This window comes from Eleginops maclovinus, chromosome 5 (genome assembly GCF_036324505.1).
Source record: "Eleginops maclovinus isolate JMC-PN-2008 ecotype Puerto Natales chromosome 5, JC_Emac_rtc_rv5, whole genome shotgun sequence".
Classification (NCBI taxonomy): Eukaryota; Metazoa; Chordata; class Actinopteri; order Perciformes; family Eleginopidae; genus Eleginops; species Eleginops maclovinus.
The window spans coordinates 18,116,011-18,130,800 of NC_086353.1; the positions used below are offsets into that span (position 1 = coordinate 18,116,011).

The 14,790-nt window shown below is 44.1% G+C and overlaps 1 protein-coding gene across 1 annotated transcript in view; it reads left to right on the forward strand.

Moving 5' to 3' along the window:
* The window catches only part of pkd1a (polycystic kidney disease 1a), a 65,253-nt gene that overhangs the window by 27,224 nt on the left and 23,239 nt on the right, over positions 1 to 14,790 (forward strand). Inside the window, 12 exon segments of the mRNA XM_063884270.1 lie at positions 408 to 670; positions 2,887 to 3,246; positions 3,415 to 3,891; positions 4,493 to 4,624; positions 5,784 to 5,959; positions 7,021 to 7,145; positions 7,300 to 9,914; positions 10,217 to 10,414; positions 10,504 to 10,803; positions 10,916 to 11,337; positions 11,561 to 11,711; positions 13,149 to 13,301. Coding sequence (XP_063740340.1) covers positions 408 to 670; positions 2,887 to 3,246; positions 3,415 to 3,891; positions 4,493 to 4,624; positions 5,784 to 5,959; positions 7,021 to 7,145; positions 7,300 to 9,914; positions 10,217 to 10,414; positions 10,504 to 10,803; positions 10,916 to 11,337; positions 11,561 to 11,711; positions 13,149 to 13,301 — 5,372 coding nt within the window.

Sequence of the window (14,790 nt, forward strand, 5' to 3'; positions counted from 1 at the left end):
TTGGCTTGTGTTGGAGAGATAATTCTACTTGTTTGATTCAGTAATTCATTGTTTTAACTGCTCCATAATGGTTGTTTGGTTAAAAGTGACAACCGGAAACCAGCTTTAGGTTTACTTTCTCCTTGAATGAAACCATTGTTATTTAACAAAGAAAAGAATTAGCATGACTTTAGTAGAATAAATTGAGTATTTCCATTTCTTGTAACTGCAGACTGTAGTTTAACTTTAGAACATTTCAGGAAGGTTTTTTAGTACATTACAATACTTTAGAATATTTATTTGACCAGTTATAGTTAAATCTCAGAATTTATAGAAGTGTTCAATTCATTGTATAATATTTGAAAGACATTTTAATTGTATTGTGTCTAAACTTTAATTAAAAGCAAGTGATTCATCTTTTGTCTCAGGCTGTGGAGGTCCGGCGTGTTCCCCAGTGGCCATCTGCGTTCCCAATGATACGAGGGTTGACGATTCTCCCCCCTGCCCCCGATTAGAGCAGTGGTGCCCCTTCCAGCGGCGCTGCCTGCCCCTAGCCAGTCCCTGCCCGTCTTCCTTGTGTCTGAACTGTACCGCGGCTCACCACCTGCCCCCTGGGGCGCTGAGGCCCAGATACACCCTGCAGAATGAGGTGGTCTTCAACCTACCGGCAGGACCAGCTGCACACGTTCAGGTGAGAGGATTTACTTTTGCCTCCAAACATATTTAAACAGAGCTTTTTAATTTCAGGTTGTTTTCAGTGAAAAACTGAATTTGTACATTTTTGTCGCTATGGTGACCCTCTATCAAAAGACAGAGATTGGTTAAGGCCTGAAGAAGCATGGAGGCATGGGAGTCGGCTTCTCCTGGTTAGGATTTCTTTAAGTGTCCATCCTACAGGAGTTTTTACAGTGGGGCAAAAAAGTATTTAGTCAGCCACCAATTGTGCAAGTTCTCCCATTTCAAAAGATGAGAGAGGCCTGTAATTTTTATCATAGGTATACCTCAACTATGAGAGACAGAATGAGAAAAGAAATCCAGAAATCACATTGTAGGATTTTTAATGAATTCATTTTCAAATGATTGTGGAAAATAAGTATTTGGTCAATAACAAAAGTTCATCTCAATACTTTGTTATATACCCTTTGTTGGCAATGACAGAGGTCAAACGTTTTCTGTAAGTCTTCACAAGGTTTCACACACTGTTGCTGGTATTTTGGCCCATTCCTCCATGCAGATCTCCTCTAAAGCAGTGATGTTTTGGGGCTGTCGCTGGGCAACACGGACTTTCAACTCCCTCCAAAGATTTTCTATGGGGTTGAGATCTGGAGACTGGCTAGGCCACTCCAGGACCTTGAAATGCTTCTTACGAAGCCACTCCTTCGTTGCCCTGGCGGTGTTTTTGGGATCATTGTCATGCGGAAAGACCCAGCCACGCTTCATCTTCAGTGCCCTTGCTGATGGAAGGAGGTTTTCACTCAAAATCTCACGATACATGGCTCCATTCATTCTTTCCTTTACACGGATCAGTCGTCCTGGTCCCTTTGCAGAAAAACAGCCCCAAAGCATGATGTTTCCACCCCCATGCTTCACAGTAGGTATGGTGTTCTTTGGATGCAACTCTGCATTCTTTCTCCTCCAAACACGACGAGTTGAGTTTTTACCAAAAAGTTCTATTTTGGTTTCTTCTGACCATATGACATTCTCCCAATCCTCTTCTGGATCATCCAAATGCCCTCTAGCAAACTTCAGAAGGGCCTGGACATGTACTGTCTTAAGCAGGGGGACACGTCTGGAACTGCAGGATTTAAGTCCCTGGCGGCGTAGTGTGTTACTGATGGTAGCCTCTGTTACTTTGGTCCCAGCTCTCTGCAGGTCATTCACTAGGTCCCCCCGTGTGGTTCTGGGATTTTTGCTCACCTTTCTTGTGATAATTTTGACCCCACGGGGTGAGATCTTGCGTGGAGCCCCAGATCGAGGGAGATTAGCAGTGGTCTTGTATGTCTTCCATTTTCTAATAATTGCTCCCACAGTTGATTTCTTCACACCAAGCTGCTTACCTATTGCAGATTCAGTTTTCCCAGCCTGGTGCAGGTCTACAATTTTGTCTCAGGTCTCCTTTGACAGCTCTTTGGTCTTGGCCATAGTGGAGTTTGGAGTATGACTGTTTGAGGTTGTGGACAGGTGTCTGTTATACTGATAACGAGTTCAAAAAGGTGCCATTAATACAGGTAACGAGTGGAGGACAGAGGAGCCTCTTAAAGAAGAAGTTACAGGTCTGTGAGAGCCAGAAATCTTGCTTGTTTGTAGGTGACCAAATACTTATTTTACGGAGGAATTGACCAATTAATTCATGAAAAATCCTACAATGTGATTTCCTGGATTTTTTTTCTCATTTTGTCTCTCATAGTTAACGTGTACCTATGATGAAAATTACAGGCATCTCTCATCTTTTTAAATGGGAGAACCTGCACAATTGGTGGCTGACTAAATACTTTTTTGCCCCACTGTATACCAGCAGCTCTCCTATTCTCTAAAATAAAAAATAAAGCATTTATTCACACTGAAAGGATGGCACTTGCATTATTCAGCTTGTTTCTCAGAAAACTATACATGCAGATCTTGGAAGATTTAAACCTTTCATCTAAAAGGTTTATAGAAAAATACGTTGTCTAAAAAGTGAATAATTAGAACTTTAAGCAGGAAGCATAACAGACCCTTTTCTTACCCCTTCCGAAAAGTTTGAAAATCATTCAATACATTTGAGATAATTTAAGACAACTCAACAAAGGTTTAACATATGTTTAGTCATTTTTAGACATTTTAACACAAAAAAGCTATATGTTCTACTTTTTGGGCTTCTGTTGTACAAGTTCTATCTAATACCGTCCTGATCACGGTTGTTCACAGGTTCAAGAGCAGCTGGAGGACCTCTTGGTTTCCCGTGGTGACGTCATCGCCCTGCAGCACGACGCTGGCCCCGCATCCCTTCTCCGCTGCCAATCATCCCCCCTCTCACTGTGGCAGCATCCTGTCTTAGCCCTCAACCAATCAGAGTGGTTCTGGATCAACAACACCGGACGGTCAACAGGCACCTCAGCCGACGGAGACCCTCTGCCGGACCCAGAGCTGGATCTGAGGGCGCTGGTGGAGGACGGAGAGGGAGGCTGGTTGGAGGAGGTTGTTTGCCCCGTAAGAGTGCTCTCTGTGGGGCACAGTGAGACACAGCTGTCTGCAAGTCTCCCTCAGCCCGGACTTTACAACCTGCTGGTAAGACATTAAAACTCTTAAGCCCAGCACGCATTAGACAGATTCTGACACATTCTAATGAATACATTCTAGTTTTATTAACCTGTACAAATGTCCTCCCTTTTTTTAAATATATTTTTTTTACTGTGAACACTAATTTGAGTCCTTTTTGAATTTTATCAACTTCAGGTGACTTCCGTTGAGCCGTCATACTCGGCATCATGCCCGTTGCGTGTGGTGCCTCCTCTGGGCTTGACGATCCTCCACCCCCCTCCCCAGAATGGCACACTCTACCTGAAGCCCAACGACACCCGGCTGCTGCTCCGTGTCCGGTCCAGCTACCTAACAAAGGCCTTTCGGCGCAACAGTAATCGCAGCGTGACTTTCCAGCCCGATTGTCCCAAAGAGTTTTCCTCTAACGCTGCGCTCTGTCGTCCCGAGCCTGGCTCAGAGTCTGGGGGGGAGGTCGCAGAGCCCAGCCTGTACGCAGTGCTTGATCTGAGCCTGGGGATATATGAGCAGCACAGTACAGTGCAGGTGGAGCTAGAAGCCCAAAATAATGTAACGGAGGCCAGCCTGTCTGTAGTCATCCACCTGGAGGAGCCCCTGAGAGGACTGATGGTGCAGCCGGACCCTGAACACAGAGTGCTGATGGAGTCAGTCGTGGTGAGTGTGTGGTGACTTTTGACAAGTTTAAACATTGACAGTTTTGTCTTTTTATCACGTCTTAAAGGTCCCTTATTATTCTCTTTTTCCACAATATATATTAGGTCTCTGATATATACAAGACATGTCAAGTGTGTGGCTCAAAATACCAAACAGATCATGCATTGTAGCATACCATAAACCCCTCTGTTTCAGCCCTGTTTTCCAAAGTGCTGATTCTGTGTCCGTAGCTTTAAATGCTAATGAGCTGCTGCTGCTGCTGCTGCTGCATAGAGTTTGGTTTAAAAACACATTGGTGCTCTACGAGGAGATTCAGGTGATAGGTGGGCGGGTGTTTCCTTGGTTGGTTATTGGCTAATGGTTGCGCAACCCAAAAACATGTTGTGACATCACAAAGCGGCCAAAATCTGATCAGCTCATTTTCAGACAGTGTTTTATATAGATGGATCAGGACTAAAAGAGAGAGAATCTTTTTTCCTGAAACTTTCAGAATTTCTTAATACCAAGGGGGCACATAGTTACGTATAAGATAACATAAGATATAAATGAAAAGGCGGATTTTCTATAATAGGTAACCTTTAATATGTATTGTGTGTTTCAGAGCTACACAGCATCAGTGCTTGAAGGCTCCAATCCCACATTCAAATGGACAGTGGATGACAAGCCGTACTTCACCTACTACAACACTGTGCTCAATGTCATCTACCAGCACGCCGCCATCTACAAGCTCACAGTGAGTTTCTGTTGCCATCGATGCATGCTAATGAACTGTTTGTGATTGGAAGGTAACCTTTTATTCTGTGCCTTACACTGTTACTGACCTGACAGTTTCACAGCCTCACACAATCATCCTGTGGAAAATATATAACCCCTATGAAACCTGCCATAAGCATAGCAGCCTGTAATAGTACCATTAATTGCACATCACTGACAGCAGCAGGCTGTGAATCTGCCTGTCCATTACAGCGCAAACATGCCTGGAAAAATGTACAGCAATTTGCCCTTTTTTGCGTCTAGTTGCATTAGGGCATGGAGGAGGGCACAGTAGTCAGAATAAGGGCAGAGAGAAAGAAAAGAAAGAGAACATTTTCAGACTGCAAGCTGCAGGTCCTGATTGAAGAGCTGAAAAGGGCTTCCTCAAAGCTTCAGGCAATACATGAAAATGTGACAGAGAGAACTCCCTCTGAAGAGTAGCTCTGTGTTGCGATCTTTGTGAAGGCTCATTTACATAAAAATAGGCACATTTCGAGCCTGCGAGTGTATTCATATTACCCTATTTAAATATGCGAAAATAGCACAGAAGTACAGAGACCATACTTGCTTGGCAGTGCTGTAGCGGGGGCTTTGGCTCACAAACACTTTCTTTGTGTCTGCAAGTAGATCGACCGCAAAAGCAGAGCAATCATTTGTGAATTTGTCCCTTAAGTGTTCATCCACCAATTACTTTCACTGTCAATAATGTAATCAGGTAATTTTTCATATAATTATTGGTCTTTAAATGCCTTTGAAAGGAGCTCAAGGTCTTAAAGGTCCTCAAACATCTTGTAGTTCAATAAGCCAAATAAATTCAGCTTCTTATGATAGACACAAAGCCAGAACCAGTACTGTTTTTAGTATTTTAGCCTAGGCAATAACTAAAGGTGTTCATTTTTAAATGACTGCAGCCCTTTGAAAAAATGGCACGTAGGATTAACTAACGATGAAAGTAGTGGCAGATTATTTTTGGGTGGACAGACTTATTGATTAATACACTAATGGTTTCAGCTCCACTACACAGGCAACAGTGCACTCCATTGTTATTGTGTTGCCTCACAATTAAAGCTCACGTACTGGGGATGTTACACAAGACTTCAAAATTGTTACCATCTGTCTCCATGTGGCATCTCTCCCAGGTGACGGCCTTGAACCATGTCAGCTCCCTCACAGAGCATTTTAACGTGACCGTGGACCGGCTGCAGCCCATGGCCAACCTCACAGTGAAGGGAGTGCCCGACGTGGTCCCTCAGGGCTCCACCCAGACTCTCACTACCTCTGTGCTCGTCGACATGTCTGTGGCCGCCACCTTCCGGTATGAACAGAGGGGGGATAGGTAGACAGTCATGATTGATAGTAGATTTACTCAAGCACTGTACTTCAGTACATTTTGAGAGATTTTAATGGCACAATTAACATTATTTGCTACTTTTGTACTTCTATTCCACTTCAATTCAGAGGTAATTTGTGTACTTTTACTCCACTACTTTTATTTATTACCGCACAGATTTGGATTAATGATATGAAATCAACACTTAAATAAGACTTTAGTTACACTTGGAGTGAATTCAAAAAATACCCTGCAGTATACAAAGTCATTAAAACTAACTTAATAATTGATAATAATGAAATAGGCCAATCTACAGTATGAATACTTTCGGTAATGTAAGTATATTTTGATGCCAATACTTTTGTACTTATACTTGAGTAACATTTGCAATGCAGGACTATATATTACAACAGATAGATAGATCTATCATCTGTACTTAGTTTTGTTACCAAAAATATAATAAAAAAAACTCACAAACTTTCCTGTCACTTGTATTTTTTGTTAAGGCTGAGTGAGAACAGTGCATCTGTTTGTGTTTTTAGCTCCTTTCTTCTCCTCTATCTGTTCTTTTTATTTTCTGCTTCCTCTGTGTTTCGTCTTCCCGTGCACCATAATAGCACAGCAGCAGGCAAATCATGCAGAGCCGTTGGATTTATAACTGTGTGGTTAGAGCAGATTGCTGACAAGAATTTTCCCTTCTGCTCGGCTGTTTCTCCTCTACTTTTTTCTCCCACTTTTTCTTCAACTCTTTCTCCTTTACTCTTTTCTCTCCCTCCTTCTTTCACATTCCCACCCTCCCAGTTATGGCGCACTCTTTGACTTAGTTTCCCTCCACACTCACCATTCTTTGTCCAGAGAGGCTTCTTGAGTCTTGAGTTTCCACTTCTCCTTGTCCAAAAACCCTCTATTTCGTCGTCACAGAAGATTTCCAGTGTGTGTGTATGTGTGCATGTGGAAATGGTTATCGGGCATTTATTCCTCGCAGTCCCATATATTTTCTGAAGTTCCTTATTTAATGGTTATAAATTGTCTCTGTTTTACTGCAGATGGTCTTTTGGTGATGGAGGATATGAGGAATTTGAATATAAGCCTCCCTACGCCACCTCCCTTCGCTGTCCAGACTCTCAGGTCCTTCTAAGCAACAACGTTACCTATATTTACTCTCAACCAGGTAAGCCCTCGCCCGTCCCCCTATTAGCAGCATGACCAATGGAGCCAATTCAATGATGACTTTGTTTCAATTTAGAGAACATCAAAATGTTTTAAGCTGCAAGATAATGACAATTAACATATCTCTTTTTCTTATCCCTTCTTCTTCTGCACAGGGATATACACAGCGCTGGTATCAGTGTCCAACCGATATGAGAACATCAGTCAGAGCATCAACATGAGCGTCTACAGCATCCTCACTCGTGTCGATATACAAACGGAGCCACAACTCCTCCTCACTGACAAATCAGCCGATTTCGAGGCTCACCCTCTGCCCTCGCCCTATGGCATTCACTACGACTGGCGTTTTGGAGACTCTTCGGCCCCGATGCAAGGTCGCCGCGTGGCACACACCTACGCTAAGAGCGGCGTCTTTAATGTCTGCGTATCGGTAAACAACACCATCAGTTCTATGGAGGCTTGTGCCAAGGTGTTTGTGTACGAGGAGATTGATGATTTGACGGCTAAGAGCTCCTCTCCTACAGAGCTTCACAGTCCCACCGCAGTACAGGCACGTCTCGGGTCTGGTAATAACATCACATGGACGTTCTCCATGGGAGACGGGGAAATCTACACGACATCGACACCTCACGTGTCACACAAATACATCAAAGAGGGCAACTACACAGTAAATGTGACGGCTGCCAACGCTGTGAGCTCTGGCTGGACGCTAGAAGCAGTGCAGGTGTTTGTCTTCCAGGTTGTGAGGATGGAGCCGTCAGGGTGTGTCCAAGAGCGGACCCTGGTTAACTTTCAGGCCTGGGTGTCTGGTAACGCATCAACTCATCTTTATGAATGGAGCTTTGGGGACGGGAGCCCAAACGAGACTCACCAGGGCAACCCCGCGGTCTCCCACACCTACTGGACGAGTGGGAAGTACCGCCTCTTTCTGCATCTTTCCAGCGGGGTAAACAAGGCCACCAAGGCCAACTTCTTCAACTGGGTGTGTGTGCAGCCAGCTCTTACCAACATCAGCCTCAGTCTTGAGAAATCCCACTACGCTGTTGGGGAGAAAATCTCGTTTCAGGCCAGAGCCGAGCCAGAATCTAACTACAGCTACCAGTGGGATTTTGGTAAAGGGGAAGAGCTCATGCCCATCATGAATTCTGGGAATACTGTGCATATGTATAAACACCCAGGGCATTACAATGTGTCAGTGGTTGTCTTCAATAACATCTCCGCCAGTAACACCAGTGTTGTGATTGAGGTTCTGATGCCCGTGGGTCCGGTTGTTATTCAACATAATGGAACAAAGACCAATAACTTAACACTTAAAGCACCTTACGCTTTCACAACCTCTTCCATGGCTTCCAATGTCACTTACGTCTGGAACTTTGGGGACGGAAATGTGCTAACAGGCCAGAATATCCTCTACACGTTCAACATCTCAGCAAACTACAATATCTCACTGACAGCGGCCAACACAGTTAGCAGGAATCGCACTATCTTACCTGTCTCTGTGCTCACGCCAATCCGCGGGTTGACCGTCAATGCCAGTTTGGTAAATGTCCCTCTCAATGCCTCCGTCCACTTCGAGGCCCAAAAGGAGGAAGGAGATGATGTCCGCTTCTCTTGGATCTTGTGTGACCGCTGCACTCCAATCCCAGGCACACACACCATGTTCTACACCTTCCGCTCCGTGGCCACATTCAACATCATCGTGACAGCGGAGAACGACGTAGGAACGGCACAAGCGAGCATCTTCCTGTACGTCCAACGCGAGCTGGAAGGCCTGCAGATATTAACAGAGGAGGAGACAGGAGAAGCAGGATTGGAGGGGGGCTACTTCGCCACCAATCGCATTCTCCACCTTCACGCAGGATTAAAGGAAGGAACCAACATGACGTTCACTTGGAATATTATTAAAGACCTAGAACCCCTCGTCTCTAGCTTCAATATTAGCGGTAAGGCGGTGGAGGTGAATTTCTCTACACCCGGCCCGTGTCACATCTATCTCAGAGCAGCCAACCTGCTGGGCCAGCTGTCCGTCAACAGAACCATCCAATTCCAGGAGCCAGTGGGAGGGGTGGAGCTGCAGATCAGCAAAAACCCAGTTGCAGTCAATACTCAAAGTAACCTGACAGTTCTGAGTGCTGGAGGCACGGACCTGCAGTACCGCTGGTTTGTGAATGGGGAGCCTTTGAAGTGGAAATCGCACTGGAAGACCCACTTTTTCAACACTCCTGGCCTGAAGCTGGTTACCGTGGAGGTCTACAATGAAGTTAGCTTTGAGGTTGAGTCAAAGAATGTCAGTGTCCAGGAAGTCATCTCTGGGCTGGGATTCACAGTAACCAATGTGACACAGCAGAGTTTCGTAGCGACTGGCGCCAGTGTGGCGCTCAAGGGCAAGGTACTGACGGGGACCAATGTGACGTGGACATGGCTGTTGAAAGGAAAAACAGAAACAGGAAGGAACACTTCTGTGATTTTCCAGGAGGCAAAAACAGCCACCGTTACTCTGAATGCAACCAACGACGTGAGCATGGAAGTGATTTCCAGAGATTTCTTTGTTCAGGATAAGATTCAGGGGTTGGAGCTGAGGGCAAGTAAAACCATCGCAGCTCTCAATGAGAAGGTGGAGTTCACATTCTCTATGGCAGCAGGTTCAGACGTTCAGCTCATCCTCAGCATCAGCGGAGATACAACTCGTCACCCTCAACTCAGCCAAACCTACGTCCACACATTCACCAGGGTGGATACGTACATGGTGAATCTCACTGGGCACAACCAGGTAAAGTCAAAGAAGATTCATATCATACATTAAAGATGTTTTCTAATAAGAACTCCGGACAGTATCTGATTACCATATGGTAATTACTGACTGTCACTGCCAGAGGGGGGGGACAAAAGTTGCTCACTCCAAATGTAAAGTCTGTGGAACGTCAGAAATATTTATTACATTGTATTTACAACAACTTTTGCGTTTAATCATAACTTGATTTCTCTTTTTTGGCTTTAACGCTGGTGTTAAAGCAATTATGATTTAATCAAACTAATGCATTAAACATTTTTTGTGCCAATATGATAAACCAGGTGAGTTCTAAGAGGATGCACCTCCAGGTCGAGGTGATGCAGCCGGTGAGCGGACTTTCTATCCAGGGGATCGCTACAGCAATCCCAGTAGGCGATACGAAAATGTTTACCGCCAACATCCTAACAGGCAATCCTGTATCTTTCCTGTGGACTTTTGATCTGCACCGCCTCCACAAGGTGTCGTGTATTGGAAAAGAGGTCAGATCAGTTCACCTTGAATAATAAGTAAACATCATATGTATGGCAAACGGCTGTTAAATGATGATGTGTCTCATTGAATCTCACAGGTGTCCTACACGCCAGAAGAACCAGGTTTATTGACCATCTACCTGATTGCCTTAAACGCACTGCATAAACAGAACATCACCAAGGAAATCCTGGTGCAGAACCTGCTGAAAAAGGCCGTCCTACACGCAGCGCCCATCGACACTTTCATCAACAAGATGGTGAAGCTGAACGCCATTGTCACACCCAGATCTAATGATGTGGAATGCTTATGGGACTTTGGCGACGGCTCGTCTCAAGTTCACACAAACAAAACTACTGCAGGTTACAAGTACAGACATCCCGGGCACTACCTGGTGCAAGTAAGTTACCTTGAACACTCTAAAAGATCTGTTATTCGTTTGTTGATCTGTGAAATGTTGTTGATAGCTTCCCAGTTTGGATATTTCACCAGCTTGTTTTTCTCCCTGCCAGGTCAAATGCAGTAACCTGGTGAGCTGGGTGCCGGCTACGGTGGAGGTAAACATCAGCGTGTTAGAATGCGAGGAGCCAGAGGTGCAGGTGGTTCAAGCTCCCCGCCTGGCAATCTGGCGCTACCAGTCCACTTTGGTGGAAGCCAGTGTGAACCTGAAAGGCTGTGTACGCTATGGAGCGCAGTACCTCTGGCAGATACTCTCCACCCCCTCCTGTGATAATGATAACGACCAGATTCCTTTTCAGTCTTCGCTTGTGCCAGTAATTCGCCTGCCGATGGAGGTGGATGTGAGGAGGCTGCAGCTGTCGTTGCCTAAGATGACACTGGCAGCAGGGAACTACACCTTGGTGTTTTCTATGTCCTACGAGGGCGTGCCGCTAAGGAAGGCCGCCTGTCTGCAGATCAGTGTCATGGCTGCCCGGTCAGTGGAGAAACTACATTTTCATTCTCTATCACAAATTTACTCCTTTTATTTATTGTTTCTAATTTCTTAATCATGTCTCCGATGAGTGATACAGAGTGCAATGCACAATGAAGTCCACACAATATTTCATTTCACCCAAACTCTTTATTCAATTTGCATTTTTTATTTGCACTACTTTGTCTTTCTCTATGTTAATTTGTTCCCCCTTTTCTCTCGGCAGGCTGATGCCCATCATAGAGGGGGGCACCTATAGGGTGTGGTCCAGGACGCAGGACCTGAGGCTCAGTGCGGAGCAGTCCTACGATCCCAACATGGACCCAAAGAACCAGTCAAGACTCAACTACAACTGGGAGTGTCAAAGCACTTCGAAGGTAAGGGCAGACATGAGACAAAAGTCCCGTTAACACACTAGACCTGAAGTAAAGAGGCGCTTTGCTGGTTTAATTGGTAGACACGCAATGATTACAAAGAGAAATAAAAAAACTAGAAAGAGACAAACTGACAACAAATGGACACAAAACAGTAGCAAAATGGCCTAGAGGCCTCTCTTAATTTGCCAACACAGAGGTATAAGTGGTGTTTTTAGGTGCATTTCTTTTCTATTCTGCTTTGGCTTCTGTGGTTCGATAATGCTATATTCCTTATATGGGGCTTGAGTCTAATAGAAATAGCAGAGTGGAGAATTGTTAAAGCCAAACTTTACTCTCAGGCATTTTATTGGCTCATTTTAAATGGTGAGTTCACAAGACAAGAGTTTGGAGCACAGACTTGATCCTGCAAAGACGACTGTGGAAAAATTATGTAACAGTCATCTGGTCCCGAGTACTGTAGCGGCCTTCGGAAAAGCTTGGCAGCGTCGATGTGAGGAGGAGAACTCAGCTCAGGACAGTTTGTGAGTGAGTGTGTATCTTGAATACGTGTATGCGAGTGTGAATTTGTTCAGCGTCTAACAAACTCACCGCTTCCTTTGCTGGGCGGGAACACAATCTGCCAGTACAGCAAAAGACCACACTATTTGACCCAATGGGGGGGGGGGGGGGGGGGGGGGGGGGGGGGTGTGTGTGCGTGTGCGCATCTAAGGTTTTTAAAGGTTTATGTAACTGTTTAGAGATAATTCAGCATTCCACAGCTGGTGCTTTGCGCCCCACCCTGACAATTACAGTACTCACATAAACAACATGCACACACACTCTCAGCTGTGTAGCGCTGCTGATAAAGAGAAAAGAGCACTCTGGTAGTTATGATTAACGCTGTCATGACCTTGGATACAAATACTTTCTGAGAAGATGGAGTAGGCTTAAAATAGAGAAGAATTACATTCAATCTTATACAATGTTAACTTTTGGCTTCTTTGGAAGTAGACTAAGGCTAATATCACAGCAGTGGTCGATGACTAACCTTTTTTATCTTTTCAAGGTTTTAAGATTTAAAATCTTTAGCAATGTTATTATAGTGAACAATCGGAAGGCTTTTTGATTCATTTCATTAATATTACTATTAGAGCCTCACCACATTTCTTGTAATATGACAGACAAGTCTGAAATAACAGACATATGAAGGAGCTAGGTTATGTAGGGCTTGTACAAACAAGAGTTTTGACTTGGCCTTTTATGTGTATTTTTCTACATGTAATGTATTGACATGCAGCTCACAGCTAAACCCACTTCTATCAATATATTGCCTACCTTTACTCAAATATCAGCAATGCTGTTTTATGCATAACCCTGTTTTTTACTGTTTGTAAATATACCATGCTTGTATAAAACAGTTGAAATCCCGACCTCTTCCTCCCATCCGTCTGCTTGCAGGGCACGCAGCACTGCTCCAGTCTGACCTTCGGCCTGGGCACCAACGGCCCGGTGCTGGGAATTTCCGGCTCGGAGCTGGAGGCGGGCGTCGAATACACCTTCAGACTGACCATCTGCAAAGACTGCATGGCACCAGAGTCCACCACACAGACTGTAAGTGCACACACTCTGCTACACACTTTAATTAGGGCGTTGGTGGCAAAGTCCGTAGGGACACAAAACAATTCTGAAGACGATCGTAAGTGGTTTATTTATCTGTCTAACTTGGATATACACACCTAATTATGGTTAGTTTAAACAAGTGGCAACAGCTTTAGCTGCTATATTTGTCTCTGTTACATACTGTAACACAGAGGGTAATGTTATGTTCCTTATCTATGATTTCTTACTGTCTGACTCTGCCTTCTACTAGGAGCGACTATGCTGTCAGAACAGTGGCTCTGTGGAAGATGTAGTTTAAACACTCATTTAACAGGTTTCACTTGTTGTTTCTGTAGATCATTCATCGGTTTTTTTCACTCTCAATGACATAATTCACCATCATTTTTACAACCAGTCTATTGAATGATGACACAACTTGTTTTTTGATCAGCAGTCGAACAACCAGGATCAGCTGCTGCTATTAAAACACATTAATAAAAACATAAAATTAGGGCTGAACGATTTTTGAAAATAATCTAATTGCGATTTTTTTCCTCAATATTGCAATTGCGATTTAATATGCGATTATTTTTTCAAGGTCCTCTTCTCATGTATTTTTCAACAAACACAAGCAATAAATCAATCGTGATTACAATCGTGAACCTCGTGAGGTAGCAACAGTAGCGAGGCACGTTCTGCACAATACCTGACGTTGCGCAGCATCTTCTTTTTTAAAGCCAAAATAATTCCACACAACTGACGTGCCGCCCCTCTTTGGTACCAAACTTCCAGCTGTGCACTCTTCTGACGAGCCTGAGGCCATTGTGCAACAGGTTCAAGCGCAGCGTTGACTTCTTTCCCTGCCTGCTCGGCTTCGCTCGGCTCTACTCGGCTCGCTCGCAAGTCATGTGACCAGATCACGTGACCAGTCAAATCGCAGCCTTTGCGGTTGGAAAATCTCGTTTTGTCATATCGCGATATTATCGCAAATGCAATTAATCGTTCAGCCCTAGATAAAATACAAGAATTTACCAATAAAGATTAATAGATAAAGACAAAGTAGTGTTTGGATATAAATATGGCATTACACATAATGCATTGTATCTGGATGTATCAGTAAAGTATAGTATATAGAACTACAAAGACATACAGTGGGGCAAAAAAGTATTTAGTCAGCCACCAATTGTGCAAGTTCTCCCATTTAAAAAGATGAGAGATGCCTGTAATTTTTATCATAGGTATACCTCAACTATGAGAGACAAAATGAGAAAATAAATCCAGGAAATCACATTGTAGGATTTTTAATGAATTAATTGGTAAATTCCTCGGTAAAATAAGTATTTGGTCACCTACAAACAAGCAAGATTTCTGGCTCTCACAGACCTGTAACTTCTTCTTTAAGAGGCTCCTCTGTCCTCCACTCGTTACCTGTATTAATGGCACCTTTTTGAACTCGTTATCAGTATAAAAGACACCTGTCCACAACCTCAAACAGTCATAC